Genomic DNA, 27,593 nt, shown 5'->3' with positions numbered 1-27,593 from the left:
GATTTCCCCCTCCATAACAAAAAGAATATTACAAAACTTGTTTCATTCGATGTAGCGATCTAAACGAACACATAAGTACATTCGACAAACACACACATACACACATGCGTAAGTACAAAAAGCGTACTATAAACAGATATAAAAAAATCCGAGATTTAAACAGACCTCATGACTTTTATGCTTAGAACTTGTATAAAATAATCGTCCGAAGTCAAAACTTACTTCTTTTGAAGGCACATTATTATCAAAGCTCAATGTAAGGCTCAAGGCATGTTGGCGCAGAGCCAAAGGGCGTCAACGGGTCTCTTCTGTTTGTTTTCCAATACGTATTTATACTTTGCGACGCACGCATTCGGTGGGAGTCAGTTTCACGCATTGCTGTGCGTTACAGTAGAATCAGGGTGCATTACAGTAACCGAGGAGGTAAGGAGCGAAAACGTGTTCGCTGGTTCATGCTAGTTCAAATGATTAGTTCACTCGTTGAACTAGTGACTTTTTCCTTCAACTCTAAAGGATTTAGATGCAATTGAATTACTGGGACTAAATAGTTGCAACTCAGGTACTTGCTAGTGTGGGGAATTCACGGAAGCTGATTAAATTAAATCAAAATGTTCAACAAACCAATCACATTAACGATAAAATTTTCATGTGATTTATCAATAACTTGATTGGTCCGCTGAACCCGTTCCGTTTCGCTTCAGTTGACAAACATCCTTTAAGTTAAGTTTACAATTTGAAGGCTCGTTGCTGCTCTTCAGATCTGCGCTAATGTGTCTTGAGCCTAAATCGGCGTCTAAAGTTCCTACATGAGAACATTTATATAAAATACAAGACCTATTTAATATTGAAATGCATTTTATAACATTTACTGGAGTGAGGAGCTAGCTAACAAAACGGTGATTACACTTCTGATCAAAATCCTTTTTTTCTTTAATCCGGACGTTTTTGGCTCATCACTAAACTTATTTCAGAAAACAGTCTTAAACTGTACTGAAATTGAGTTCAACGTTCATGATTTCGATCATTGAATACAAACTTGAACTCATTTTCAAGTAAAATAAAGTCCAGGTTTCAACAGCTTCAACAGTTTTTTTGCTCCTCTTGTAAAATCTCTTGTTTTTTTTGCCAGCTTTTCTATACTCTTATTTTACTTTAGTAGCATCTTCTTACATTATTTTGTAACCACCTACTGCAACAAGCATTTTCACAGATCTTTATTTTCCAGCGTATGTGGGGTTTTTGAAGGTAGATGTTGCTTGCTTGTAAATTGGATTCTCGCCCTGAAAAGAAAACAATATTAGCTTCTTAGACAACCCGAGGTGTAAAGAAATCTTTTCAAAAATCGTCTTCAAATACATACATAATAATTTTATGATGAACGCAAAAGTGTGTTTATCTGTCTGCTAGTTTCTCATGAGCCCATCTGTCTAACAGATTAACAAATCTGTCTAACAAAATTTGGTACAGAGATAGTTTGCGGTTGTAGTTGGAAGGACATAGGCTAGTTTTGATCCCGGAAAATCAAAGAGTTCAGACTACATAAATTTCAAACCTCTATTTCACCCCCTTAGGGGTTGAATTTTCAAAAATCCTTTCTTAGCGAATGCCTACGTCATAATAGCTATCTGCATGCCAAATTTCAGCCCGATCCGTCCAGTAGTTTGAGCTGTGCGTTGATAGATCAGTCAGTCAGTCAGTCAGTCAGTCAGTCAGTCAGTCAGTCAGTCAGTCACCGTTTCCTTTTATATAATACTAGCTGATCCCCGCGGCTTCGCCCGCGTAGATTTAGGTTTTTAAAGATCCCGTATAGCCTATGTCACTCAGGAATAATGTAGCTTTCTACTGGTGAAAGACTTTTTAAAATCGGTTCAGTAGTTCCAAAGATTACTCCCTACAAACAAACTTAACGACATTACCTCTTTATATAATAGTATAGAGTATAGATAGATTTAGATTAGATGAAGATGATGCCCGTGACTTCGTCCACGTGTCGTAGTAACAAACATCCAAACATCAATTTTCATATCCATACTAATATTATAAATGCGAAAGTGTGTGTCTGTCTGATAGCTTTTAACGGCCCATCCGATAAACCGATTTTGATAAAATTTGGTATAGAGATAGCTTGCATCCCGCGGAAGGACATAGGCTACTTTTTATCCCAGAAAATCAAAGAGTTCCAACGGGATTTTCAAAAACCTGAACCCACGAGTACGAAGTCGCAGACATTAGCTAGTTTATAATGTTATTGGCATTTTTGTATGCTGACGTCAGGTAAGAAACGACGAAAAAGCCCGTAAAAATGTGAAGCAACGTTTTTGATAAATCTACTTTAAACTACTGAAAATATATATTCTCACCGTGTCCCACTTGGCCATCATGCGCTCTTTCTCGAAGCGCGCGAACTCGCGGCGGTCGTGGATGGTGGTGACCATCTTCCACAGCATGAGCAGCGCCAGCCCCACCAGCACGATGGCGGCGATCACGCCCAGCACGATGCCGAGGATGAACACCTACAACAGAACAGTAACCCATACTAATATTACATCGCTAATGGCCAGCGTGGTAGGTGGTAAAACCATTCTCTCTGAGAGGAGACCCGTGCTCTTTAGTGAGCCGGCGATGAGTTGATCATGATGATGATGAATGCATACGAGCATGAGAAGTGAAAACACAATTTGTTGTCACTTGATTTGATAGCAAATTTAGAACAAGACGCGATAAAAACTGTTCTCAAGACTAATTAAAGTGGAAATAGATTACCTTTCGCGGACACTCGTGCTCCTTTTCTGCTCTGATGTGTAAATTGCGGCTCTCGTCATAGGAGTACACGTACACGTAAAGACAGTCTTCTTCGTCGTAGAAGCTGCACAAGTGTTCGTTCAACGTTTCGTTTGCTGTCAAGAAATTCATTGATTACACGGCGAAAGCGGAAAATTGAATTAAAACTCGCGACTGCAACGCTCCTTTGTGATCTGTATCCATAAAAATAGTTATACGTTTCTCCGTAGTAAAAGATACATACAATATAACCAATCGTATTGACGACGACGACTATGTATGCTAATTGTTGTCTTTTTGGCGTACAATTTTTCAATCCTCACAAACAAGTAAACACAGACAACTTCTTACCAAACCAAGTCCATACTTATATTTATTACTAGAACCATATCTAAATGCCAATAAGATAACTTTATTATAGTAGCATGGTAAAGGCATAACGCATAACTGAGCGGGCTCCTGCGGTAGTGGAGCGATGGGGGAGGGGTGTGATGACGTGCGCGAGATCTCAGTGATTCGTCAACTCATGACAACTGTTACCCCTCCCGCACCGCTCCACTACTACAGGAACCTACTCAGTTATGCGCTATACCTTTAATTTCACTCAATACCGCAGAAACCGACTCAGTTATGCACTTTTGGTGGTCAAAACACTCGCGCAATTCGCGCAGGGATCAGTAAACATGACTGGCGATAACTCAGATCTTTTCACCTTTTTAAAATTCTTAGGATCTTACCTTCGATTTTGCCTTCAACAATTTCAGGATACAAGGCGCAGTCGCCACACTCGAGGTCGGGCGCGTCCGCGTTGTACTTGGAGCCACGCTTGTGCACCTCACAGAGGACGCAAAGTTTGAAGTCCTCGCACTTTCCTTTGCACGTCTAAAGAATAGAACACAAAAAAGTAGAGTTTACGAGCAGAGTAAAACGGATCTAAATGCTCTTGCTTAAAGCCAAAGCCGCACTGGTGACGCGATAGCGATTCTGTTAAAACAAAATGACTGTGGTTCAGCTTATGAGGCCATCTCCATTCGCGTTGCTTTAGTTTTTAAAATCATGAGGGATTTTCCGGGATAAAAGCCTAGCCTGTCACTCACCACAATGACTGAACTTACTTGGCTGAAAGTTGGTATGGTTGGTGGCTAAGAAAACACCGTTGTTTACCTATCCGTGTGACGTCATGACAGCTCTGAACCCAAAAAGATGGCGGGTAGCGTTTTGGCGGCCAAATTTGAAATGCAAAATATAAATGCATTTTTATTGCACTTATCGATCGAATAATTTTTTTGTAAATATTTTGGTACTTTATTATGACTTTAGGATCAAATTGAGGCACTTTTGAAAAAAGGGTAAAATACCCTATTCTATACAAAGCAATGCGCCAGTATCGCATGTCGCGGTCGCACGTTGTGGTGCTGTTGCTTAAACTTCAATGTGTACTTTTAAGGTTTATAATATTGTAGATAACGGGTACATACCACAATTAATTTGCTGATATTATTTGTCGATATTTATCCCGTCGTGGCCATGACCCATGCAACTGGGTCGAAATATCGACTAATAAGGGCAGCAAATTAATCGTGGTATGTATCCGTTATCTACAATAAAATAATAATATGTCGTTAAACCACGAAATAAGCCTAAAATCATTACTTTGAAGGTTATTTAATTATTTAGTTCTTACCGGACATTGGTCGCAGTGTTTCCCAGAGTAGTGTCGATCGTCGTCCACGTTACACACGCACTCGCCGCAGACACATTTGCCGTTCCCGCCGCAGACTTTGCCGTTTTCTGAAAATAATGAAAATAATAAAAACACCGGCCAAGTGCTACAAAAGAAGTAAGACAGTAAAATCACTTTTGTTAACGAACTACTTACTTTGTTTGTAGAGGTTTATAGTTAATAATATAAAAAAACTATGATAGTTAGAGAGTTAGTTAATTTTTTTTTGTTTACATAAACTTCTATTGACCATAAGAATTTCAGATTTTTCGATTGGCGAACTTCGGAGATGAGAGGGGCGGTATTTTCCCCGTCATTTTTTCTAAACTAAAAATAATTTTCGCTATTTTTTTACTCCCAATGATGTTGGGCTATTATTATATACAGCTATTTCAAATTTCATGTGAATAGCTTTAATAGTTACTGAAATAGTCGACTGTGACAGACAGACGGACGGACGGAGAAAGTCGCATAAGGGTTCCATTTTTAGTACTTTGGTATGGAATGGAAGAACTCTAAAAATCATACAAATCGGTCATAGGAATCGGTCTACATGTTAAAAATATTGGTGCCATAAGTGTATGTATATTATTTATGTATATTACTTCATACATAAGAAATTAAGAACGATAACAAAGTGAAGGCAAACACACTCGCCATGGTTCGGCCCCGATATCTATACATACCATCGGATATACAAGGCGTCTGGTCCTTCAGACAGCGGCAGGCGGGCCCGGTGTACTCGGGCTCACAGCTGCACTTGCCACAAATACACTTGCCGTGTTTCGGCCCCGAGCAGAGCTCGCCCTGGTTCATATCGCACGTGAAGTTGTCGCACTCGCAGAACGGACCCGATATCACCTGTGTACAATACAAATGTTTCAAAAAATGGGTTCCTACGTGTATCCTGTGTACTCAGCAAATAAATTAAAATTGAGATTTAAAAAAATGTAAGTCTGCCATCTTGAATTTGATTGAAAATGGCATTGAAGTATAATAGTAGGTTATAGATGACGGATCACAAAATAATTACGTTGCCCAAGTGGTCAGGTTTGCACACATATAGAAATATAGAAAAATTTACCTCTAGTCATCAACAATAAATTGAAATAAAACGATTCAAAAGGATTTTTTTTAATAAGAGCAAAAATATTTATTCTAAAATAAAACTTAACACCTGTTTGCGCTATTTGAATACGAGACCATTTTATCTCCTCGCTCCCCTATGAATATCAGCCTTTCTCTATCTCATTCACACACATCACATAACTTCTATCCAAATCCTATCTAGAATGTCATCACTTTCCTTACTACATCTAAATATTATGCTCGCACACCTTCGCACATATGGGAAAATCACCGCATGCTCAGCCATTTGCAATTCTGGGCCCACCGATAGTGCCCGCGCACCACGTTCAACGCTAAACCATGTCACATTGTCGCTGTAAATAAACCCTATGTTTACGCAAATAACTTGGAAAGTGAAAGTGCAGTGGATACTCCAGTTTTGCGGACTTGAACCCTAATATCTTGTAAGTACCTAGATCATAACTCTAAAACCAATTTCCACGCATTTAGCACTCACCCGCATTGCGCCATTTTCACCTAAACTCTGGGCCGATTTTTACAAATCCTGTACTTAAATCGCTAGACAGTGGGCTCATTTCCGTAATCAGCGTCTCGAAAAATTTGGACATAATACCAATATCAGTTCCTGGGTTCTCCTAGGTTCAGGTCGATAATCATCAAAAAAGTGAAACACATTAAGCAAGTCTGAGTGCACTGTCACCTTAAGCGGGTCCTCCATCTTGTTGCACTCGCAGACGCCGCAGATGCAGGTGCCGCGGTTGGAGCACAGCGGGCCGGTCGTGGCGTTGGTGGGCCGACAGCCGCGCTCCTGCTCCAGCGACACGCCGCCGTGCGCGGAACACTCGCAGCTCTTGCCGAAGCGACCAGGTTTGCACACGCACACTCCACAGGCTGAGATACCTTGACCGCTGCACACTTCGAGACGGTCGTCGTATGCCTACAAATCGTAAGGAATTTAAGTAGATTATTCAACATGCGTGTAATGCAGTGCTTACGTTACGGACACCGGGATAAATCCCAAGCGGAACGAGGGGTCGAATAATAACTCTAACTAGTGTTGAATTAATGAATGAATATTTATCAATCAAAACTTGGTTACAGATCATTTTCATGGAGTTCTGGCCTGTAAATTATAGCCCGCGACATTCATACCACAGCATTTGCCTACGCTCGTGTCATTTTGGAGAGTTTTTGAACTATTATTTACTGTTTATGGCTGGACACTTTTTCAACTTTCCCCCTATATGAGATCGTTACTTACATCTCGGGGAAGGACATAGACTAGTTTTTATCCCGGAAAATCAGAGTTTTTTTTTAAACCTAAGTCTCTCATCTAGTTAATATTATTATCTAAAAACATTATATGTAATAGACTTACGTGATGTCCAGGATGCTCGCAAGGGCAGTCACACAGCATTTCAACTTCTACATTGAGGCTCTCAGACACACCGACAGGATAGATGGTGAAACTTTGCTTCCATTTGCTCGGATCTTTGGGGCACTCTTTCAAAGTGATCTCAGCAGTGAATTCAGCCACATCACTGACCTACAATGTGTAATCAAGTTAATATTAAGAAATCCCCACTAATATTATAAATCTGAAAGTGTGTCTGTTTGTCCTTCATCACGCGCGTCGCAACGGAGCAACGGATGGACATAATATTTGCATAGGTAGTTAATGAGTGACATAAAACGTAAACTAATTGAAAAATCCTATTACAATGTAAAGGATTATTTAAATGATAAGCAAGCTTGGGAATGAGTTGCTTAACGACTTTGTGATAGTTCTAATAAGTTTCAATAATTTTGAAAAGTGGTGATAATAAAAAGAATACCCGACTGAGTTTGTTGTGGGCTCTTCTCAGACCTGGGCGCGTTTGGAACCCTCGTAGCTTTAGTTTTAAGTTTGCGTTATAATTATCACCACTATATCTTACAAATCTAACACCATACCAGACCATCAATAAGCGTAAATTATTACCTATTTTGAATAAATCATTTGACTTTGACTTTGACATAACTTTTTATACCAGGATTATAAAGTATTTTTGGGGAAGGGCATGTCATTTATCTATGAAATTAAATTTATTTGCTAAATATGGGTAGTTTACAAAAATCCCTGCATATTTTACCTCATCACGTATTTCACTTCGTCAATTTATCATCAATTTTTCGAATAGGTAATATTAAAGATGTGGAGAGTGACATAGAAACAAAGTTTCCACATGATTTCTCAAAAAACTAAATCACAGGCATTTCACCTACTATAACTTAATGTTGATTTCTTAAACTGAATTCATAGGACTTCAAATAAAACTATCCTTTTCACAATGTTCTGAACAGAAAAAAAAGCATGATAGTAGGGATGTGTCATTTCCTTACAAAGCGCACCAGCACTGCTGCGATTGCCGCTGCACTACCTTGAATTTTTTATAGATACTAGCTTATGGTCGCGACTTCGTCCGCGTGGACTACACAAATTTCAAACCCCTATTTCACCCCCTTAGGGATTGAATTTTCAAAAATCCTTTCTTACCGGATGCCTACGTCAAAATAGCTATCTGCATGCAAAATTTCAGCCCGATCCGTCCAGTAGATTGAGCCGTGTGTTGATAGATCAGTCAGTCAGTCAGTCAGTCACCTTTTCCTTTTATATATTTAGATGACATATCGTGAATATTGCGTGATAGTCACATAATTTCAGCTAAATGCATGTTTATTCTTTATTTTTACGTTTCACATGTATCTACTGACAATTATAACATTAATACATTAAGCGACCATGTTAGGGTACAGCAAAATATACATTAAATAATTCACTAAGTAGGTAATATTTTACAGTATTCAAATTTATAATAACAGACCTAATAAAAGTTTACTTTTATTTAAGTACTTACTTCTGTCGTACAAAAGAAATAACATTAGGGGTTTTTTTACCACAACCAATATTCCCCTCTCCATTTCAATTATCATATAGGTACGACAGTAGTACAATGTTTGAATCTACGACCTTTCCTTTCGAATTTCAATCCGCTTCTTGCACATTGAGCTATTAGAGCTTCTTAGGAAGGTTTATTATAGTTAACCTAAGCTTTTTTTTTCGTGAGGAAAATCCATAATGGAACCTACCTTAAGTCCGTCACATTTGTTTGTCTGCACAACATTGTCCTTGCTGCCTAGACAGGACGAGAAGTACGATATTTGCAGCGCATCACTCGACGTATCTTTCATCTCCACTGTTGACGTGATTTTCTATAACAATACACATAAAAGGGCTGACAAAAATTTACATTAAAAAAAATCCCCTATAAAAATTTACTTTAGGAACGTGTGACTAACAACGCTGTTAAAGAACATTTTACAGGGCACACTTATACATAAACTAGCTTATTCCCGCGACTTGGTCCGCGTGGACTACACAAATTTCAAACCCCTATTTTAACCCTTTTGATTTTCAAAACTTCTTTCTTAGCGGATGTCTACGTAATAATAGCTATCTGCATGCCAAATTTTAGCCCGATCCGTGCAGTAGTTCGAGCTGTGAGTTGATAGATCAGTCAGTCAGTCAGTCACCTTTTCCTTTTATATATTTTATATATTTAGATATACTTAGATAACATATTCACAAACACAACCTACTACGAAAGTTAAATAAATATTGCCCAAGACAGGGGAGCTATTGCCTCTCTGAACTGCGAGGCTTAGCCGTTTGGCTATGTGGCAGATCACTTATCTGTCACAGGGTATTACGTATAATGATGACTATCACACAGTCTCAAACACAAGCGCCGCAAAAAACGTAGTCTAACGATTGATTTGCGTCCATCCCTGCATAATTAAGCTCATTTCACACTACAGGATATAAATTATATTATAGTTCGGGCAAAATAGACATTTAGAGTCACAAGTAATTCGCATATGGCTAAAAGTTGGTGGGAATGTTGGGAATATATAAATGAATTATTGTGAAAGTCCTCATCAATTTGTGTTCACAACATTCGTACCAATTTTTAGCCCTATGCGAATTACTTGTCCCGTATATCCCGTAGAGTGAAATGAGCTTAATTATGCAGGGATGGACGCAGATCAATCATCAATCATTATTTTTAAATGATCACAGAAGCCCAAAGTTATTAAAAATATAATTTTAAAAAAAACCTTAAGCTAGCCTTATCTAATTACCATACAAAACATGCCCACGTGGAATGGTGCCAAGAATACCCGTTGCGCAAAAAATTTGCCAGCCCTTCTGTCACTAGATGAGGTATTAATCGCGGTGAAATGTCTCGTAAAAGAAATTAGTGTCTCACATTGTACTGCTCGCGCACGAGGTCCACCACGTTGTCGGAGTCGTCGCTGAGGATGCCGCTGCTGGAGCCCTCGATGTGCCTGCTGAGCTGCTCGTACACGCTGATCTGCTCCGAGGTCACCGCGAATATCACGTTGATTGCGTGCTGTTTTACCTATAACAACACTTATTTGTGTTACAAGTGCGCAAAGGGGTGGGTCTCACTATTCCTATTACCCATTGCAATGGTAATACTGAGACTGTAAATTTTTAGGGTTCCGTACCTCAAAAGGAAAAAAGGAACCCTTATAGGATCACTTCGTTGTTTGTCTGTCTGATTGTTTGTCCGTCTGTCGTGTCTGTCAAGAAACCTATAGGGTACTTCTGGTTGACCTAGATTCATGAAATTTGGCAGGTAGGTAAGTCTTATAGTACAAGTAAAGGAAAAAAACCTAAAACCGTGAATTTGTGATTACATCACAAATAAAAACCATGAACATATAATTAGTATTTTCAATTTTCATACCAAGTGGGGTATCATATGAAAGGGCTTTACCTGTACATTATAAAACAGATTTTTATTTATTTTAATGCATGATAGTTTTTGATTGATCGTGCAAAATGTCGAAAAAAACACCCGAGTACGAAACCCTTGGTACGCGAGTCTCACTCGCCACTTGGCCGGTTTTGTTTTAGAAAGCTAAAGGGGAATAGTGAGATCCACCTGCGCAAAGTAGAAAATTAAAGTCAATGCATTTTTAAGAGCAGGGCAAGGGTTTTTATAAAGGCGAGAACAATTTCTAAATAATTTGTTATTTTGAAGTGTAGTGAACTACACTATCATAAAAATTATAAAAAGCCCAGAATATGTTTTCAATGTTCACGTATATTATACAACATGTTAATTTTACATTACAATATTAAACTGACAGGTCTACATAATATATTGCTATCCCCTTCATAATACTCCCTGCAGAAAAGGATAGCATTTGATTTAAAACTTAGGTTTAGGTCAACTGTCAAGTTAGGTTAGGGATACATTTTTCCGGTAAATACATACCTTAAGGTTAATCTGGGAAATGCTGGGGTAGTCCTGAGTAGTTGAGTAAGTGTATGAGTTGTCCTCCATATGGCATTCTCCGTCGTTCGGCTGCACGATGCCTCCAAGCTACAAGTAAATTAGTCGTATTTACAAGAATGACCTTATTTTATTGTATTTTCAATATTAAAATAATGTAAAACATGCGACTTGAGAATCTCCTTAGTTATTTATTTAAAACTAAACTAGCTTTCGTCCGCGTGGACTACACAAATTTCAAACCCCTATTTCACCCCCTTAGGGGTTTAATTTTCAAAAATCCTTTCTTAGCGGATGCCTACGTCATAATAGCTACCTGCATGCAAACTGTCAGCCCGATCCGTCCAGTAGTTTGACCTGTGTATTGATAGATCAGTCAGTCAGTCAGTCACCTTTTCCTTTTATATATTTAAGATAAGCATGCGCTTCATTGCAACCACATCAAATTCTAGACGATGATGCAGCCTAAGGTGGAGCGAGCCCGAGTGGTGGTGGAAGTAGGTGCCTATTTGATATTCATTGTTTGTTTTTTAAATCTAAATCCACGCGGACATAGTCTCTGGCATCATCTAGTAAGTTATATTTATACGAGATGATGCCCGCGACTTCGTCAGCGTGGATTTAGGTTTTTAAAAATCCTGTTGAAACTCTTAACTTTCCAAGATAAAAAGTAGCCTATGTCCTTCCCCTGGATGCAAGCTATATCTGTACCAAATTTCGTTAAAATAGGTTGAACGGATGGGCCGTGAAAGGCTAGCAGACAAAAAGACAGACACACTTTCGCATTTATTATATTATAGTATGGATTAATCACAATTATCACTCAAGTCTCATAAAACTTTCTAGTGTTCTCAAAGAGCTCAAATTCCATTTAGTTCATGATTACATGCAGTTATAGCGGCTCCAGCGCCTGTGTATGCTTTAGTTCATTCTTCAACATTAGTAACTGTTGGAATTTATTTATTAACTAGCTTATGCTCGCGACTTCGTCTGCGTGGACTACACAAATTTCAAACCCCTATTTCACCCCCTTAGGGATTGAATTTTCAAAAAATCTTTCTTAGCGGATCATCATCATCATCATCATCATCGACCAATAGACGTCCACTGCTGGACATAGGTCTGTTGCAGGGACTTCCACACGCCAATATCTTGCGCGTCTCCCTGCGACTCGCCTGATGTCGTCCGTCCACCTAGTGGGGGTCTTCCAACGCTGCGTCTTCTGGTCTACACAAATTTCAAACCCCTATTACACTCCCTTTCAAAAACCCTTTCTAAGCGGATGCCTACGCCATAATAGCTATTTGCATGCCAAATTTCAGCCCGATCCGTCCAGTAGTTTGAGCTGTGCGTTGATAGATTAGTCAGTCAGTCAATCCTTTTATATATTTAGAAGACTCGATTTAGAAATTTATTCACCTTTCCGTCACCAGCATAGTGGAATCCTGCGTCGGTAGAGAATACGAGCAGTTTCCTGGCGTGCTCGCGCCAACCGATCTCGTTCTTGCAAACCACGGCTTGCATGATGGCATCGAAACCGCCTTCGGGCGCGTCCAAGTTACCCGACACTTCGGCCCGGGCTACTGCTTTCTAAGGATTGAACACATTTTTATGGGTTTTAGAATACACATATTAGAAGTCGGTTAAAAAGACTGACTGACTTAAAAGTAAGAAAATATAAATACCCGGCCGAGTTTGTTGTGGGCTCTTCTCAGACCTGGGCGCGTTTGGAACCCTCGTATCTTTAGTTTTCAGTTTGCCTAATAATTATCACCACTATATCTTACAAATCTTACAACAGACTATCAAAAAGTGTAATTTATTAAATATTTTGAATAAATTATATGAATTTAGAATTTTGAATTATGAGACATTTCTTACAGAAATGTGCAAGCGATGCGTTATGCGTCCATTCTCATATTATCCATAATTATACACATAGCTTAACTACCTAAAATGTAACAGAGTTTTTTAAGCCTTAAACTTTAAGGCATTGCAAAGAACTTGATGGTATGTAGTAGAAAATAAATATGATTGTAAATGTGATTCATCATCATCATGATCAACCTATCACCGGCTCACTACAGAGCGCGCTCTCCTCTCAGAGTGAGAAGGGTTTTGGCCATGGTCTACCACGCTGGCCATGTGCGGATTGGTAGACTTCCCACACCTTTGAGAACATTATGGAGAACTCTCAGGCATGCAGGTTTCCTCACGATGTTTTCCTTCACCGTTAAAGCAAGTGATATTTAATTAATTAAAACGCACATAATTACGAAAAGTTAGAGGTGCGTGCCCGGGATCGAACCCCCGACCTCCGATAAGAAGGCGGACGTCCTAACCACTAGGCTATCACTGTAGTAAAAACTTGTTGTAAATGTTGTTGTTGTAAATGTGATTACTTATAATTAATTAGTTATAATAAAATTTCTTACATCGAAAAAGTCAGTATCGTTGCTTAGAGCCATCTGATTCTTGTAGCCATATGGCGCTGCACAACCGTCGCATGGCGATATCAAGCTAAAATTACACAATTTATAATTAGTATTAACTATTGAGCACTTTCCTGTTTACTAATGGAGAGTATGTTGATACGAATCAAATAATATAAAAATGAATCGCTGAATGTCTTGCTGATCTCAAATCTCGAGAACAGCTGAACCGATTTCGCTAATTCTTTTTTCATAATATTCCTTGAAGTACGAGTTCTTACGGAGATAAAAGTTAAAAAAAAATCCTGTAAAAGAATTCGCCGGGGCAACTAGTTTATTAATAGAACTAGATGATGCCCATGATATCGTCCGCGTGGATTTAAGTTATTAAAAAATCTCAGCGGCATTTGCAATATGAGATTGGACTGCATATTTGTATTGCGATCATTGTAAGCTTACTTACTTTTTAGGCACAGTAGAAACATATGGCATGACGAGTTTGTCGACGAACGAACCAAAACCAATTCTAAAGTTGGAAGTAATATTTCTCATTGTGCTAGAGAGCAGACTGCCAAGTGTACTGAGCTTCTCCTTGTCATTTTTCATCGACCTACTGAGGTCCATAAGGTAGTAGAGATCCACTGGATAGTCTTGAGCTTGCGCGTATGAGAACGACATTTTTTGCATCTGATCTGTAAGAAAACAACAAAAAATATTGAATATTAATTATTACGTTATATATTATACGTTATTTGTTTGGACGCCATTGAATAACAGGAGGTGCAGGAGGTCAATCCGTTTGATGCCTTTTCACGGCTACACGATTTTGATATTCAACTCACATTCTGGAGATGGCATTAGCTACTATTTACCGCAATTCAAAAATCTCGGACAGCAACTAGATAAAAAAGAACAAAACTTTGATACTTTCATCTGTGACTTTGATATGAAATCATAAACATAAAAACTGATGACGCCATTAAGACACCTGTGTGAATCATTGCACAAATAACACTTACTCATTCGCAACTGCAGCTTCACTCTCTGCGGTTTGATTTGTACGAGGTTGTCGCCTCCTGCGGCCCCGTACGCCCCGCCTTTCACACCGCTGCTGCTGCTACTGCTACTACTGCTGCTACTCATCGACTCTTCGTAGTATGAAGACTCCATTCCAATACCCATTCGGCCCTTTGCTGCAATTTGAATGATAAACTACTTAATAAACTTTAGGGGATTCTCGCAGCGTATACTGCACTTTTGTTTCAGACACTCTTTAGCTAGTGTAGACATACCACCGCGGTTCGAATTAGAAACAAAAGAACGATTAAAATTACTAGCCCAGTTTTATGCGTCCAAACTGAGGAAGTTTCTATTTCATGGGAAAAGTTGTTTTGGCGTGCGTACAAACAAGTAAATAGGACCAACTAAACAATTTCACAGTAGAATAGAGAAGTGATTATTTTCTTCTTTTCATGCCTCGCCACTACTGAAACTACCATTTCCTCATATAAAGACATATCCGTCGTCAAACACAAAAGTTTTGCTGAGTCGTGAAATGTAGTTGTTTACCTCTGGTTAATTCTCGGTTGTACATAGGATCGATTGACTGCTGATTGTCTGGATTGAATATGTAAGCTTCATCGCAGCCTCCGGTACCGCCTTCCATCGACGGGTTGAAACATCGGGGTCCGTTGAAGTCATGGGCGAAGCACCACGCACATGACGGCGTTCGCGCACAGTCACTACAAGTCGTCTTGCTCGAGCATGGGTTCTGAGCTAGCAACTGTTCTGCGCGTTGACTCAAGCTAACAGCCAATAAGCTCACCCACACGCAAAGCAGGAGGCTCGTTCGTCCGAACATTTTTATTCGTTTCTTTTCGATTTTAGATCAATATCTGTAACAAATTAAACGAGATTTATGAACATTAATAAACCTGGCAAATTAGTAATCTGATAACGTAGAAGTAGTTTAAGGGCTAGTGAGTTTACGATTCGAATTCTTTTAACACCCACAGCTGTTTGAATTTTGTGATTGCGTAAGAACAAGTATTTTATTACGATATGTAATCTTAAATGTTTTTTTGCAGCTACGCGACGTTAAGAAGATCATTACCATTTGTAAAGTTGATTATAATTTTCTACTAGTATTTCTTCTCATTCGTATCCTCTTCCGTACTAAATAGGTACCTTCATTTATAGGGAATGGAGCGTATATTTATCTAAAACGATACCGCAATTACAAATCAGGGAGCACTCTACGCGGGTAAAAGACCATCCAATTGGGTTCATCATTTGGGGTGCATTTTATGAATGAAAATCACGTCATATGGTCATTAATCATTGGAGTCCAAGAGAGTAAAAACTCTTTCGGTTACACCTGTAGGCGGGAGTTGGCGGCGTGCGCCCACGCGCTGCGCTATCGAGGTCGTGGTACAGAGTACAGACGCGGTATACAAACGTTACTATCATTTTAAACAGACTGAATTTTACACACGAGTTGTGGTAACTTATAAGCTTTTTGCTAGATAGCACGCAAAGAAGACGCATCGTAGGGACGTAGGAAGCTGAAACCTACTGTTTAACGTGGCATGTAGACTACAAAAAGAATTTGTGGTTTCTTCCATAGGTTTTTACGGTAGAATTTCTGGTTCAATAGTTTGATCTGATTTGATTTCATTACTTATGCGAAAGAAATCAAATTCTGTCGGGCAAACAAAAACATTTATATTTAGTATTTTTTTTATTTCTTAAGTTCATAAAACCAATGTTATTTGGAAATAATATAATTAAAGATCATCGGAGCATTTTCGACCTATTCACGTTTAAGAAGTTTTTCTTTTAGATCTTAGGCATATTCCCCCAGTGTGACATAGCGCCTTTACAGTATTATAATATGGTATAACGTCTTCCCGAGCGGTCTTGGGCTTTACGCGCCTTTAGTAACAGCAGGAGTCTTATCAGAATCTGTTTAGTAGTATGTATCTACCTTAATTTTATAGTATGACTAGCTTATGCTCGCGACTTCGTCCGCGTGGACTACACAAATTTCAAACCCCTTTTTCACCCCCTTAGGAGTTGAATTTTCAAAAATCCTTTCTTAGCGGATGCCTACGTCATAATAGCTATCTGCATGTCAAATTTCAGCCCGATCCGTCCAGTAGTTTGAGCTGTGTGTAGATCAGTCAGTCAGTCAGTCAGTCAGTCAGTCAGTCAGTCAGTCAGTCAGTCAGTCACCTTTTCCTTTTATATATTTAGACTAGGGCTTGGCCTGAATGATTCACCATCACCAATAAATAATGATCGAAGTGATTAGGTACCCGTTATTCCGTGGTCCGAGATTCGATTTTAATTACAAAATCAAATGTAAACAGAAATGTTGCAAAAGTACGCGATGTAGAAGTACGAGATGTCAATCGGGGAGGGTACGCCCCGCACTTCCGCAAAGCCCCCGCGCTCACCCGGTGCGGGCGAGTGCGAGGCCGTCCCGCCTCATAACCCGATTGGCATCTCAACCTGTCGCGGACTATACAGGCTAACTGCTCTCAAAACTTGCAGAAAGACATCCACACTGTAGTATATTATATTACATACACTGTACCTACTTACAACTTTTTGGAACCTCAATTTCATCACAGTCACATAAATTAGTCACAATAAACCAAAGACTGGTAACATTTAACTGAATCTTTTCCTTCACCACATAACCGAATTTGGCGAGGATTTTGGTGACCTAAGCGGTACAGTACAGCAAGTAACACTATCACATACGTAGAAACAAACAAACACCACAAATGTCTCACTGATAAGCGGTCGCGTTGCAATACGACAGTTTGTTTTCCCGTTTTAATGGCACTTCGGTGTAGGCAATTCGTTTTCTTGTTCGTATTTTTGTGTCGAGCGCACAGCGAGTCGCGCGACCTGCTCGCAGCGGATACACGCGTGACTAATTGTACAGAAAATAACTTCGTCAGCGGTGATACAGCGCCGCCCGTCACCGTTCGTTCTTGGAACCAATACGTGCCAAATCGCAGTCAATATTATTCAGAATTAACTCATATTGTACCATAACAATGGATACCCCAATCCAATACAACTTTATCAAACAATTCGTAATAAAAAAAACTAAAAACAATCAAAAACGAACTAAAAGGTAAAAAAATCACATTTGAAATCGGCGCTATATACCTACAATTTTTTTCAAAAAGTTTATAGGCAGTGTCACTCGGGATGAATGCAAGTCAAGGATTCTAACGATACCCCTTATCTACATCTAAAATCTAAATCTGTTCAGGCATTTGGAAGTTATGGTGGAATAAACATTACAATCCTTTTTTCTGATAGTCGTGAAGAACAGCCGTGGTCCTTACTAATCATTTGTTGAGACTGGGACCGGAGAGTGAAACTTCCATATATTGAGGTAGGTACCTGCTTACCCAATATTTCTGTACCAAATTCTGTCAATATCTCATCAGTATCTTATAATATAGTACAGATTATATTTAAAATTTGCATACATCACAGAAATATTTAACAGAAACGTAGCACAAAACCGGTGCTATTGTAGGTCATTGAAATTACGTCATGTCCATAATGAATGAATCAACTCGCAATCAGCGTTATGTTCTTCCATACTATTCACTTTTCTGTACATTAAAGACGTTCTTATCATCGTTTCTGCATCTTTCAGAAATCCTAGCATTTGTACCCTGACATTAGCTTTAATGTTCGTGATACGACATGACTGCATGTTGTTACGAAATGATGCGCTATTTATAGCAAAGGATATATCTACCTACCTAATTGTTTACCAAGACCAAACAAAAATCACCAGACTAAAGTTGTTGCTTAGCGCTTTATGTACCTACGTTTAATCTTTGCATAAAAATGTTATGCCGGCTCCAGACAGTCCAAATACCAATTTTAATGCAAACAATTTGAAAAATGACGGACTTTCATACAAACTTTCATCCCCTATTTCACCCCCTTGATAGTAGAATTTTCAAAAATCGTAAAATACGTTCAAAAAGTCTTCAATGCAAAAAGTAAAAAAAAAATTGAAACTATATTTTTTTATAACATTCGCCATCTTAGCATCTATTCAGGTTACTGTTGGATACGGAAGATTATAAAGTACTGGTAAAAAGCACAGGTAAAAAGTATATGCGTCCGATTATAACAGAACTTTGTCCTTTACCCGTGCAACCTGAGTCCAGTTGCCATATATACCGACGACGGTAACGGTGGAGGGTGCACGAAGGGTCGACGACCGCTCCCTTTTGCTTTAAAGGCGCGGCGCCATTGCATTATGGGCACATGCACATCCTTATAATATATTAAGCATAGCGCTTAAAACTTTAATACATCGCTTGAGACCAACCAAATGGTCTAGCTTCGCGATGATTTATAGGTAAATGTAAATGGTCGCCTGGGGCGCCTTTGCTCCAGTGGAATTTTTGAATATCGGTGAGCGAGTGGAATTTCCAAATTTATTTTTTAATTTGACTGAAAGCCCAAATACCAATTTTTATGAATATAACATGGAAAATAATTACTGAATTCCATACAAACTTTCATCCTCTTTTAGAAACACGTACAGTACGCGGTAGAAAGTAATGTGCTTCGACCTTTAGAAGGAGATAGCAGATTTGTAGAGCACTGTCTCGGTCATAGAGACCGACAAAACGTCATATAGGTATGAGTGACAGAGACAACGCTCTACAAAGCCGTAATGTCATTCTAATGTACATTACTTTCTGCTGCGTACTGTAGTTCTTCATTTTTACAGTCGACAGTCTACGTAGGTATCTACCAACTTTCATCCACATAAATTGAAAATTGAAACGCGGCATTAAAATTACTATACATTCTGTGAAAATTTCAACTCTCTACCTATCACGGCTCACGAAATACAGCTTGCTGACAGACTAAAGACAGACAAACGGACGGACGGACAGCGGAGGCTTAGTAATAGGGTCCTGTTTGGCACCCTTCGGCTATGGCATCCTAAAAATGCCAGACTTTCATACAAACTTTTATCCTCTATAACCCTTTTAAGGGTGGAATTTCAACACAACTAAACAAACCACTGTCTTTTATAACATTATATAGTGTTTTACCTACAATTCAAGGAAATGTCTAAATATGTACATTTGTGATTTCTCGTTCAAAGAGCTGCATTGTAATATGGGCCTTTGAAAGTAGTTTCGATAGCTGCAAAGTGTCGCAACTCGATGCCATTAACAGTCGCTTCAGTACTGAGTGAACATACATATCACTTTCGTCACTGGCAGCAAGCGTGCTCTAGCTTAGTGGTCAGAGCGTCGCGCGTCGGGCGCGATCCCAAGAGACGTAGGTTCGATTTCTGCCAGTCCGCAATTTTTGATATGTATTTAAAATTATTTAGATATGGTTATACCAATTAGTGCTCAGAACCTCTTGTGGAATTTCTTCATTGCCGCAACGCGTTGTGGTTGTATAATGTATAGCATGATAGATACAACACAAACTCTTTTTTTGATTGCCACAACGCGTCGTTAGCGTTTTCATAAGAGCCATAACACGAATTTCGCGATGTGGATATTTTGCAGTGACCACAACGCATAGTGAGCTATTTTTTCTCTCAATGAGTGTTTGTGGTCTTTGGGCGTAACATCTACAACAGAAATATCAGGTCAAATTGTGACAAGTACAATGGGGATCCACATGCTAAACCTTTAGAAGTAGCCCTATTGTAACTCTTACTGTTAGGGCGAGATAGCTAAATGCATTTAAGCTCTTATTAGAACGTATGATAACTTTTTGTCCTTATCACTGTGGCAACTTTTTTGTTTGTTGTATTGTAAGTTGTATTTTCAAGGTGTTTTTTCAGATGTAGATCTTGACAAACAATGTGAAGTGAGGTTATGTTGACTCAAGTATTTTATAGAAATAATTGATTTGTTTTGAAAATTTAATACAATGTTTCTTTTTGAAGTTATTGTGCAATGGTGGGTTGCAACTTGCAGTATACTAGGCTACAATAGCCGCAGCGAACGTTAATAAGAAGGAATAACATTTCACAAGTATAGTGCCTCTGCTTGAGCGAGAGGGGCTATAGGGGCCACGCTACTTGCATATCTGTAGGTCTGTTGGGATCTGTGTGCAAAACTGATCTCAGAGGGCGACACAAGAGGTCTGGCCAATTTCAAATTAAAATCAACATTGGTACTGATCCTGGGCATAACCTAATTTTAGAGTATTCGCATCCTCTTCTTAATATAATATGAAAAGGACAGACGCAATTTGATCTATTTAGAATGTACAGGTGAAGACCTTTCATATTTTATTTTATTTTTTATTTTATTCGTTTATTTGCAATCAACGATACATACAATATAATTTTACATAATAACAGACTGAAAATAAGGCCAAATACGATTACAATTTTTTACAGATTACTTAAATAGTTATTAATTATAAATTTATAACAGTATGTTTGATAATTTAAACAAGTTTTATAATAATATAATATATGATACCCCACTTGATATAGTCACTCACTTCGAAAGTTGAAAATACTAATTGTTAGTACATGAACACAATTTAATTTTTTTTGTGTGATCTAACCCTAAATTCATGGTTTTCAGACTTTTCCCTCAATGTCTGATATAAGACCTACCTACCTGCCAAATTTCATGATTCTAGGTCAACGGGAAGTACTCTGTACGTTTCTAGACAGACAGACAACAAAATTAATAAAGTATAGGCCAGTCACCATTATAAAAACTGACCAAGTGCGAGTCGGACTCGCGCACCGAGGGTTCCGTACTACAGAATTGTTAATATCAAAAAAACTATGATAGTTAGTGTTAGTTTTATTTTTCTGTAAAATATACATAAACTTCTATTAACTATAATTATTTCAGATTTTTCGACTGGTAAACTTCGGAGATAAGGGGGAAGGAATGGTATTTTTTTCAACATTTTGCACGATAAATCAATAACTATAATGCATATTTCATTTTTGGATTGATAATACCTCAGTGTTACAATGTACTGAAACATCATTATTTGTTTCTCAATAGGTCTGTAAATATACAGGGTTACAGGAAAATAGGACACGATCCCGTTAAGGGGTTATAGTACAAGACATTAGCTATCAAACGACCCCAAAGTGCTTATGCAAAAGTGTATCGTTTTCGAGTTATTCATTTTTTTCTAGGTAAAGGGGTGTGTGCAACTTTACAAATTTGTAAAAAAAAGAAACAATGTATTTCATCAGATTCTTTTTTATTTCTTGCTAGTGCATATCCTTGTCAATAATAAACAGTTATAAAACAAGCAAATTATCAAATTATCGACCTATCGCGATTACCTCCCTCCTGTCCAAAGTCATGGAGCAAATCATAAACGCCCAGCTGCTGGGATATCTTGAGGAGCACCAGCTGATCAGTGATCGTCAATACGGTTTTCGCCACGGCCGATCAGCTGGTGATCTTCTTATTTATCTCACGCACCGCTGGGCGGAAGCCATTGACAGCAAGGGAGAGGCTCTGGCGGTCAGTCTTGATATTGCAAAAGCCTTTGATAGAGTTTGGCATGAGGCACTTCTATCGAAACTACCATCTTACGGACTACCAGTGAAGCTGTGTAATTGGATCGCCAGTTTCCTTGACGGTCGCAGCATCAAGGTCGCTGTCGACGGTTTTTGCTCGGAACTCAAACCCATCAATGCTGGCGTCCCTCAGGGCTCGGTGCTATCGCCCACACTGTTCATCCTGCATATCAATGACATGTTGCATCACAACAACATCCATTGCTATGCGGATGACAGTACGGGTGATGCCCTGTACAAAGGACATACACAGCTTTCTCGCGCAATGCTGGAGGAGTGTAGAGCCAAACTTGTGTCTGACATAGAAACCTGCCTAGGTAAAGTGTCAGAATGGGGCGCACAAAACCTAGTGCAATTTAACCCAACTAAAACACAGGTTTGCGCGTTTTCCGCCAAGAAGTCCCCTTTTACACTGCCTCTTCTCTTTCAGAGCACTCCCCTCACACCTTCCAACAGCATTGGGATCCTTGGAGTCCACATTTCGAGCGAGGTTCAATTCCGCGATCATTTGGAAAGCAAGGCCAAATTAGCCTCCAAAAAGCTTGGGGTGCTCAACAGAGCAAAGCGGTACTTCGCGCCCGAGCATAGGCTCCTACTCTATAAGGCGCAAGTCCGCCCTCACATGGAGTACTGCTCCCACCTTTGGGCTGGAGCACCCCAGTACCAACTCCTTCCATTTGATCGGATCCAAAGGCGGGCTGTTCGACTTGTGGACGATCCCAAACTAACCGCCTCGTTGGAAAGCCTGGAGCACCGCAGAGACGTTAGCTCTCTATGCGTGTTCTATCGCCTGTATAATGGGGAGTGCTCTGAAGAGCTTTTTGACCTCATTCCACCCTCTTTTTTCTACAACCGCACCGCGCGCCACCGTAAGGAATTTCACCCTCACCATCTGGGTGTCTGGTGCACTTCGACCGTCCGCTGCGCCAGATCCTTCTTTCCACGCACGTGCAAACTGTGGAACCAACTCCCATCGGCGGTGTTCCCACTAGATTATAACATGGGGTTATTCAAGGGGCGGACCAACAAATTCCTAAAAGGCCGGCAACGCATCGGCGGCTCCTCTGGTGCTGCAAATGTTCATGGGCGGCGGTAATCACTTAACATCAGGTGACCCGCCTGCTCGCTTGCTCGCTATATCTATTAAAAAAAAAAAAAAAAAAAAAAAAAAAAAAGCAAAATCTTCAAGCATTTTAAAATTACAGCCCAAAAACTGTAAGTTTTCGATTTTTAAATTTAATTCTTTGAATAACTTGCAAATTTTCACAGAATGTTTATTTCTATTGCCGCTATAACTACAAAATACTAAAAATTACAAAATGGCCGCCATGATAATTAAAAAAATTAAAAAGTGTTATTTCTTGTACGATGATAGGGAACCCTTCGTGTGCGAGCCCGACTCGCACTTGACTGATTTTATTGTACCTTTTGACCCCATTGAAAAATAATCTTTAATGATTTTGTATGAAAGTCGTTTTTACTTTGATCCTGATTTAATTCTTTGACGATAGCATTTGTAAGAAATTTCCTTTGTCTCTTTGTTGTGTAATTTTTTCTTGATTTTATAATTTTTCCTGTAATTTTTATGTCCCAATGGATAGCTAACGATACGTAGATGTTTTTAAAATAATCCGCAGGATAAGTGCCATAGTAATTTTTACAGAAAATTTGCAAGTTATTAAAAGAATTAAATTTAAAAATCGAAAACTTTTACAGTTTTTGGGCTGTAATTTTAAAATGCTTGAAGATTTTTCTTGTTTTATAACTGTTTATTATTAACAAGGATATTCACTAGCAAGAAATAAAAATGAAACTGATGAAATACATTGTTTCTTTTTTTTGCAAATTTTTAAAGTGGCACGTACACCCCTTTACCTAGAAAAAAATAAAAAAATGAATAACTTGAAAACGATACACTTTTGCATAAGCACTTTAGGGGTTGATTGATAGCTAATGTCCTGTACTATAACTCCTTAACGGGATTGTATCCTATTTTCCTGTAACCCAGTATAAGTGTATAATATACAGATAGGTTTTCCGTACATTTAGCTAAATGGCACAAATTGGCATAAGAGTGATTACTTTGTTGATTACAAAAACAAAAATACAGATACTCCCTACAAACATTTGAAAATTAGAAGCTATAGGTAACTGTAATGGCTGAACGATTAAATCAACAAGTCTGAGAAGTCACGGGCGTGGTGGCTTTAATTAAATTACCTACTAAATCAAAATGTAATAAAACATTTGGTACGTAATAGGTACCAACTATATGTAGGTACATAAAATTAAGTTAATCGAAAATGATTCATGTACATTATTACTACTGGGTTCAAGTCAGAACCTTGGAGCTTTTCGAGCCATACAAGTCAAAACAATTAAAATTATGTAGATTTATATGTGTTTTTTATTTACTTACCTAATAAGTACACTCTGAGAGTACACTTAATGCCAGTCTAACAGTCCAACATCTCTATAGTAATTATACCGCAATGAAGTTTTTTTATAATAAAACACTGTTCACATTTTAAAAACACTTTTTAGCTAGCTCAATAATGATAAATAAAGAATTGTAGAAAGATGAGAAGAATACACCATTACAGTACGACAAGGCTCTTTTCACAGAGTACCACACACAGAGTACTTTTTACAGACACTATCTTTTGGCAATTGGCACAGACTATCCTGGTAATATATGCAGCATAAATGTGCCTGCATCTTATAGCTATATTTAGCTCTAGGTAGGTATATATAGTATTTGATTTCATATATTACAAAGTACTCTGTGGTATTTGAGCAGGTATAAACCGCCATAAACATGATAAGTTGCAAGTTCTTGGCCTACGTAGATAGAGTAATAAAGGTAGATGCAGGAATGTTTGCTTTCTCATTCGCACTAAAAAAGAGAGCATAGATAAAGTTACTAATGTGATAAACAGAGAGAGACAGCTAACCTATTTTTTGTCCCTTATCGTGTAACTGGTTTTTTTCAAGAATACATACAAGAAGTTGCAAAACAAACTTTGAGAATTTGTGGCATCATTGTACTTCTCATTAGTTATTTACTTGTTTTCACATAAAAAACTTTTAATACAAATGTTGTTAATCGGTTAATACAAATATTGACTACTAAACAATGGTAATTGTTGTGTTATTCATCGTTACGTCTACGTAACTATAGTCAAATCAAGAAAATTGCAATGTGCTACTTATCTAGTAGTAGACACCTACCGGCTACCTACATACAATTTGAAAGTGCTTAGTAGGTACATACTGGTTGATAGTACCTAACTATTTAGGATATCCTTCAAATGTACTGGCACTGCATCTAATTCTAATTTCTTTATTTAAAACCAAAAATATAGTTAACAGGATTTTCGAAATGTTTTGAACATAGGCGAGAATATTTCTTTGGCTCCCAGTTTTTTCGTTTTATGGCCTTGATTATTTAGAAATGTGTGGCATTTCTAATTTCAGGACATTTTGGAAATCTACAAAAGTATGCAAATATTATTAAAACGATAAATTTGATTTTATCGATAAAGTATGTACACACATCACTATAAATGAGGCCTAAAAGAATACATTAAATAAATATTAAATTACGCTATAAAACGTGATTTTGTTACTTTGTCACGAGATGATTACACTTATAATATGCAAATCTTTAATTTTCAGCGATTTTCGGAGCAAAAATTGCGGTTGGTAGCGATGAAATAATTATTAAAAACTAACCCGTGAAAATACAATTCTGGAACTTTTACGCCTCCTTTCGTAGATCTGGATGCACAAAATACAGCTTCACACATTTTGTTTCCACTTTTTAGTGTAATTTTGACCCTGATTTATCTGATTTTTAAATATTTGGTAAAAATGTTGCATCAAACCCCAATGTTTTGTCTGCTTAAGGGGGCAACTGTCAACTATACTGGTCACTATTTTCACCGATAGAGCGACGTTTCCAGACTTATATGAGCTATCGCTTTTACACGAATGGAGGTTCCCTGAAAAAGACGGAGATAACAATTCCTCTTTGACACATAGATGTACAAGAGCGGCAACACGTTATGGTTACCTCTATGTATACTATCTCTATGGAGCTATGCTTTTACACGAATGGAGGTTCCCTGAAAAAGACGGAGATAACAATACCTCTTTGACACAGATGTACAAGAGCGGCAACACGTTATGGTTACCTCTATGTATACTATCTCTATGTCCATTTGCAACCAGCGCGGCGTGGCCCCCTCAAAGCAGACCCTCTCGCTCAAGCAGATTTTCTTACTTGTGAAATGTCATTCCTTCTACACTTCTCGTTGTTTGTCAAATACTCACGTATACATTTTGACAAACAAAAAATAGATGGATTATATTATACTCTTTGCAGCGGCCCGCAAAAACTTAGTATTTGTTGCGTGGGCAGAAGTGCGCCCTGTAAAAGCCCTGGACTCTGGATATCAACACGAAGAAAAGAGCATTTGAGAAGGTTCTCAAGAAGGCTTGTTTTAACCGTACTAGCCGTAATGGAGCCAAATTAGCGGCCTATCCACGTGGTAGTAAAGCTTTTTGGTCCCTCTCGAAGTCGGTTGAAGCAAACTTCTGTCGTCCCTCGCTGCCACCTCTGCTGAAACCAGATGGATCGCTGGCCTTTACCACAGCAAATAAAGCAACTGTGTTTGCGAAAAATCACAACTAGTTATAGGAAATGAATGCTTCATCGCCTTATTTACATCTTGCGTCTTTACTATGCCAGAGATACGCATCCGCCAAAATACTCCGCAACTTAGATGTGAAAAAAGCTAGCGGTCCAGACGGTATACCAGCACTCAGCAGTGGTCTTAAAAATCTGTGCTCCCGAGTTGTCCCCTGTCCCAACAGGTTTGTATCGCCTCTCTCTTAAATCTGCTCAAATCCCAAAAGCTTGGAAGATTGCCAAAGTAAAGCCAGTCCCTAAAAAGGGCAGTCGTACCGATCTGGCCAACTGCAGGCCTATCCCAATCCCCTGATTACGATAGGCCTGCGAAATCAATTCGTTGCTACGGCCATACTAATGGCGATTAATGCCGGTGTTCCTCAGGGGTCAGTTTACCTGCAACGCTTTTTCTGCTGTATATTAACGACCTGCTAAAACCCGGTAGGTATCTTTGGGTACGCAGACGACAGCACCGTTACAGCGAGTACATGTCCGGTCCCCGTACTAGGAGCTGAGAACCTTGAGCTCAGAGCGGCCTTGGTAGAACGCGTTAACGCGCCCCAATCGGACACCTCCAAGGTTAAATACCTTGGAGGGGGTGTCTGATAAGGGCGACGCCAATCTTCTTAGTTAATTTTAACACCACCAAGACGCAAGCGTGTTTATTCACTGCGAAACGGAGTTCATTTCCACTCAGTCCGACTTTCCGAAATATAGGTACCCGTTCCGATAACCGATAGTGTCGAGCTTCTAGGATTCAATATAACTGTCCAGTCTCAACTTTGAACAGTGCATCGAATCCAAAGCAAAAACTGCTGGTGAGAAACTTAACATCCTCAACAAAGTCAAATGGTACCTACTTCACGCCGGAACAGCTTCTTACCCGATACCAAGCACAAGTTCGATCGTGCATGGA

The 27,593-nt window shown here is 38.8% G+C and overlaps 1 protein-coding gene across 4 annotated transcripts; it reads right to left on the bottom strand.

Moving 5' to 3' along the window:
* Positions 1-1,129: 1,129 nt before the first annotated feature.
* Positions 1,130-24,618, bottom strand: mys (position-specific antigen beta subunit myospheroid). Of its 4 annotated transcripts, none has more exons than XM_034984332.2 (17): positions 24,404-24,618; positions 14,961-15,286; positions 14,411-14,584; positions 13,855-14,083; positions 13,395-13,479; positions 12,379-12,549; positions 10,942-11,049; positions 9,904-10,056; positions 8,723-8,845; positions 6,972-7,139; positions 6,294-6,530; positions 5,191-5,365; positions 4,466-4,572; positions 3,519-3,663; positions 2,764-2,897; positions 2,361-2,513; positions 1,130-1,280 (listed from the first exon to the last, which is right to left on the bottom strand). In XM_034984332.2, exons 2-17 carry the CDS (start codon positions 15,250-15,252, stop codon positions 1,215-1,217), a joined length of 2,520 nt encoding a protein of 839 aa, XP_034840223.1. In that variant the 5' UTR covers positions 15,253-15,286; positions 24,404-24,618; the 3' UTR covers positions 1,130-1,214. The 4 variants fall into 4 exon arrangements, with proteins under 4 accessions (XP_034840223.1, XP_069365211.1, XP_069365208.1 ...); XM_069509110.1 differs by lacking the exon at positions 24,404-24,618 and adding an exon at positions 16,990-17,328; XM_069509107.1 differs by lacking the exon at positions 24,404-24,618 and adding an exon at positions 16,994-17,328.
* Positions 24,619-27,593: the final 2,975 nt, after the last annotated feature.

Source organism: Maniola hyperantus, chromosome 3 (assembly GCF_902806685.2).
Source record: "Maniola hyperantus chromosome 3, iAphHyp1.2, whole genome shotgun sequence".
NCBI lineage: Eukaryota > Metazoa > Arthropoda > Insecta > Lepidoptera > Nymphalidae > Maniola > Maniola hyperantus.
This window is presented reverse-complemented; position numbering and strand designations above follow the sequence as displayed.

Coding starts and splice junctions, on each gene's coding strand:
- mys (XM_034984332.2), bottom strand. CDS start 15,252: ATGTTCGGACGAACGAGCCTCCTGCTTTGCGTGTGGGTGAGCTTATTG. Junction 14,585..14,960: donor CAACCGAGAATTAACCAGAG/GTAAACAACTAC, acceptor TTCAAATTGCAG/CAAAGGGCCGAATGGGTATT. Junction 2,898..3,518: donor TGTTGAAGGCAAAATCGAAG/GTAAGATCCTAA, acceptor ATTTCTTGACAG/CAAACGAAACGTTGAACGAA.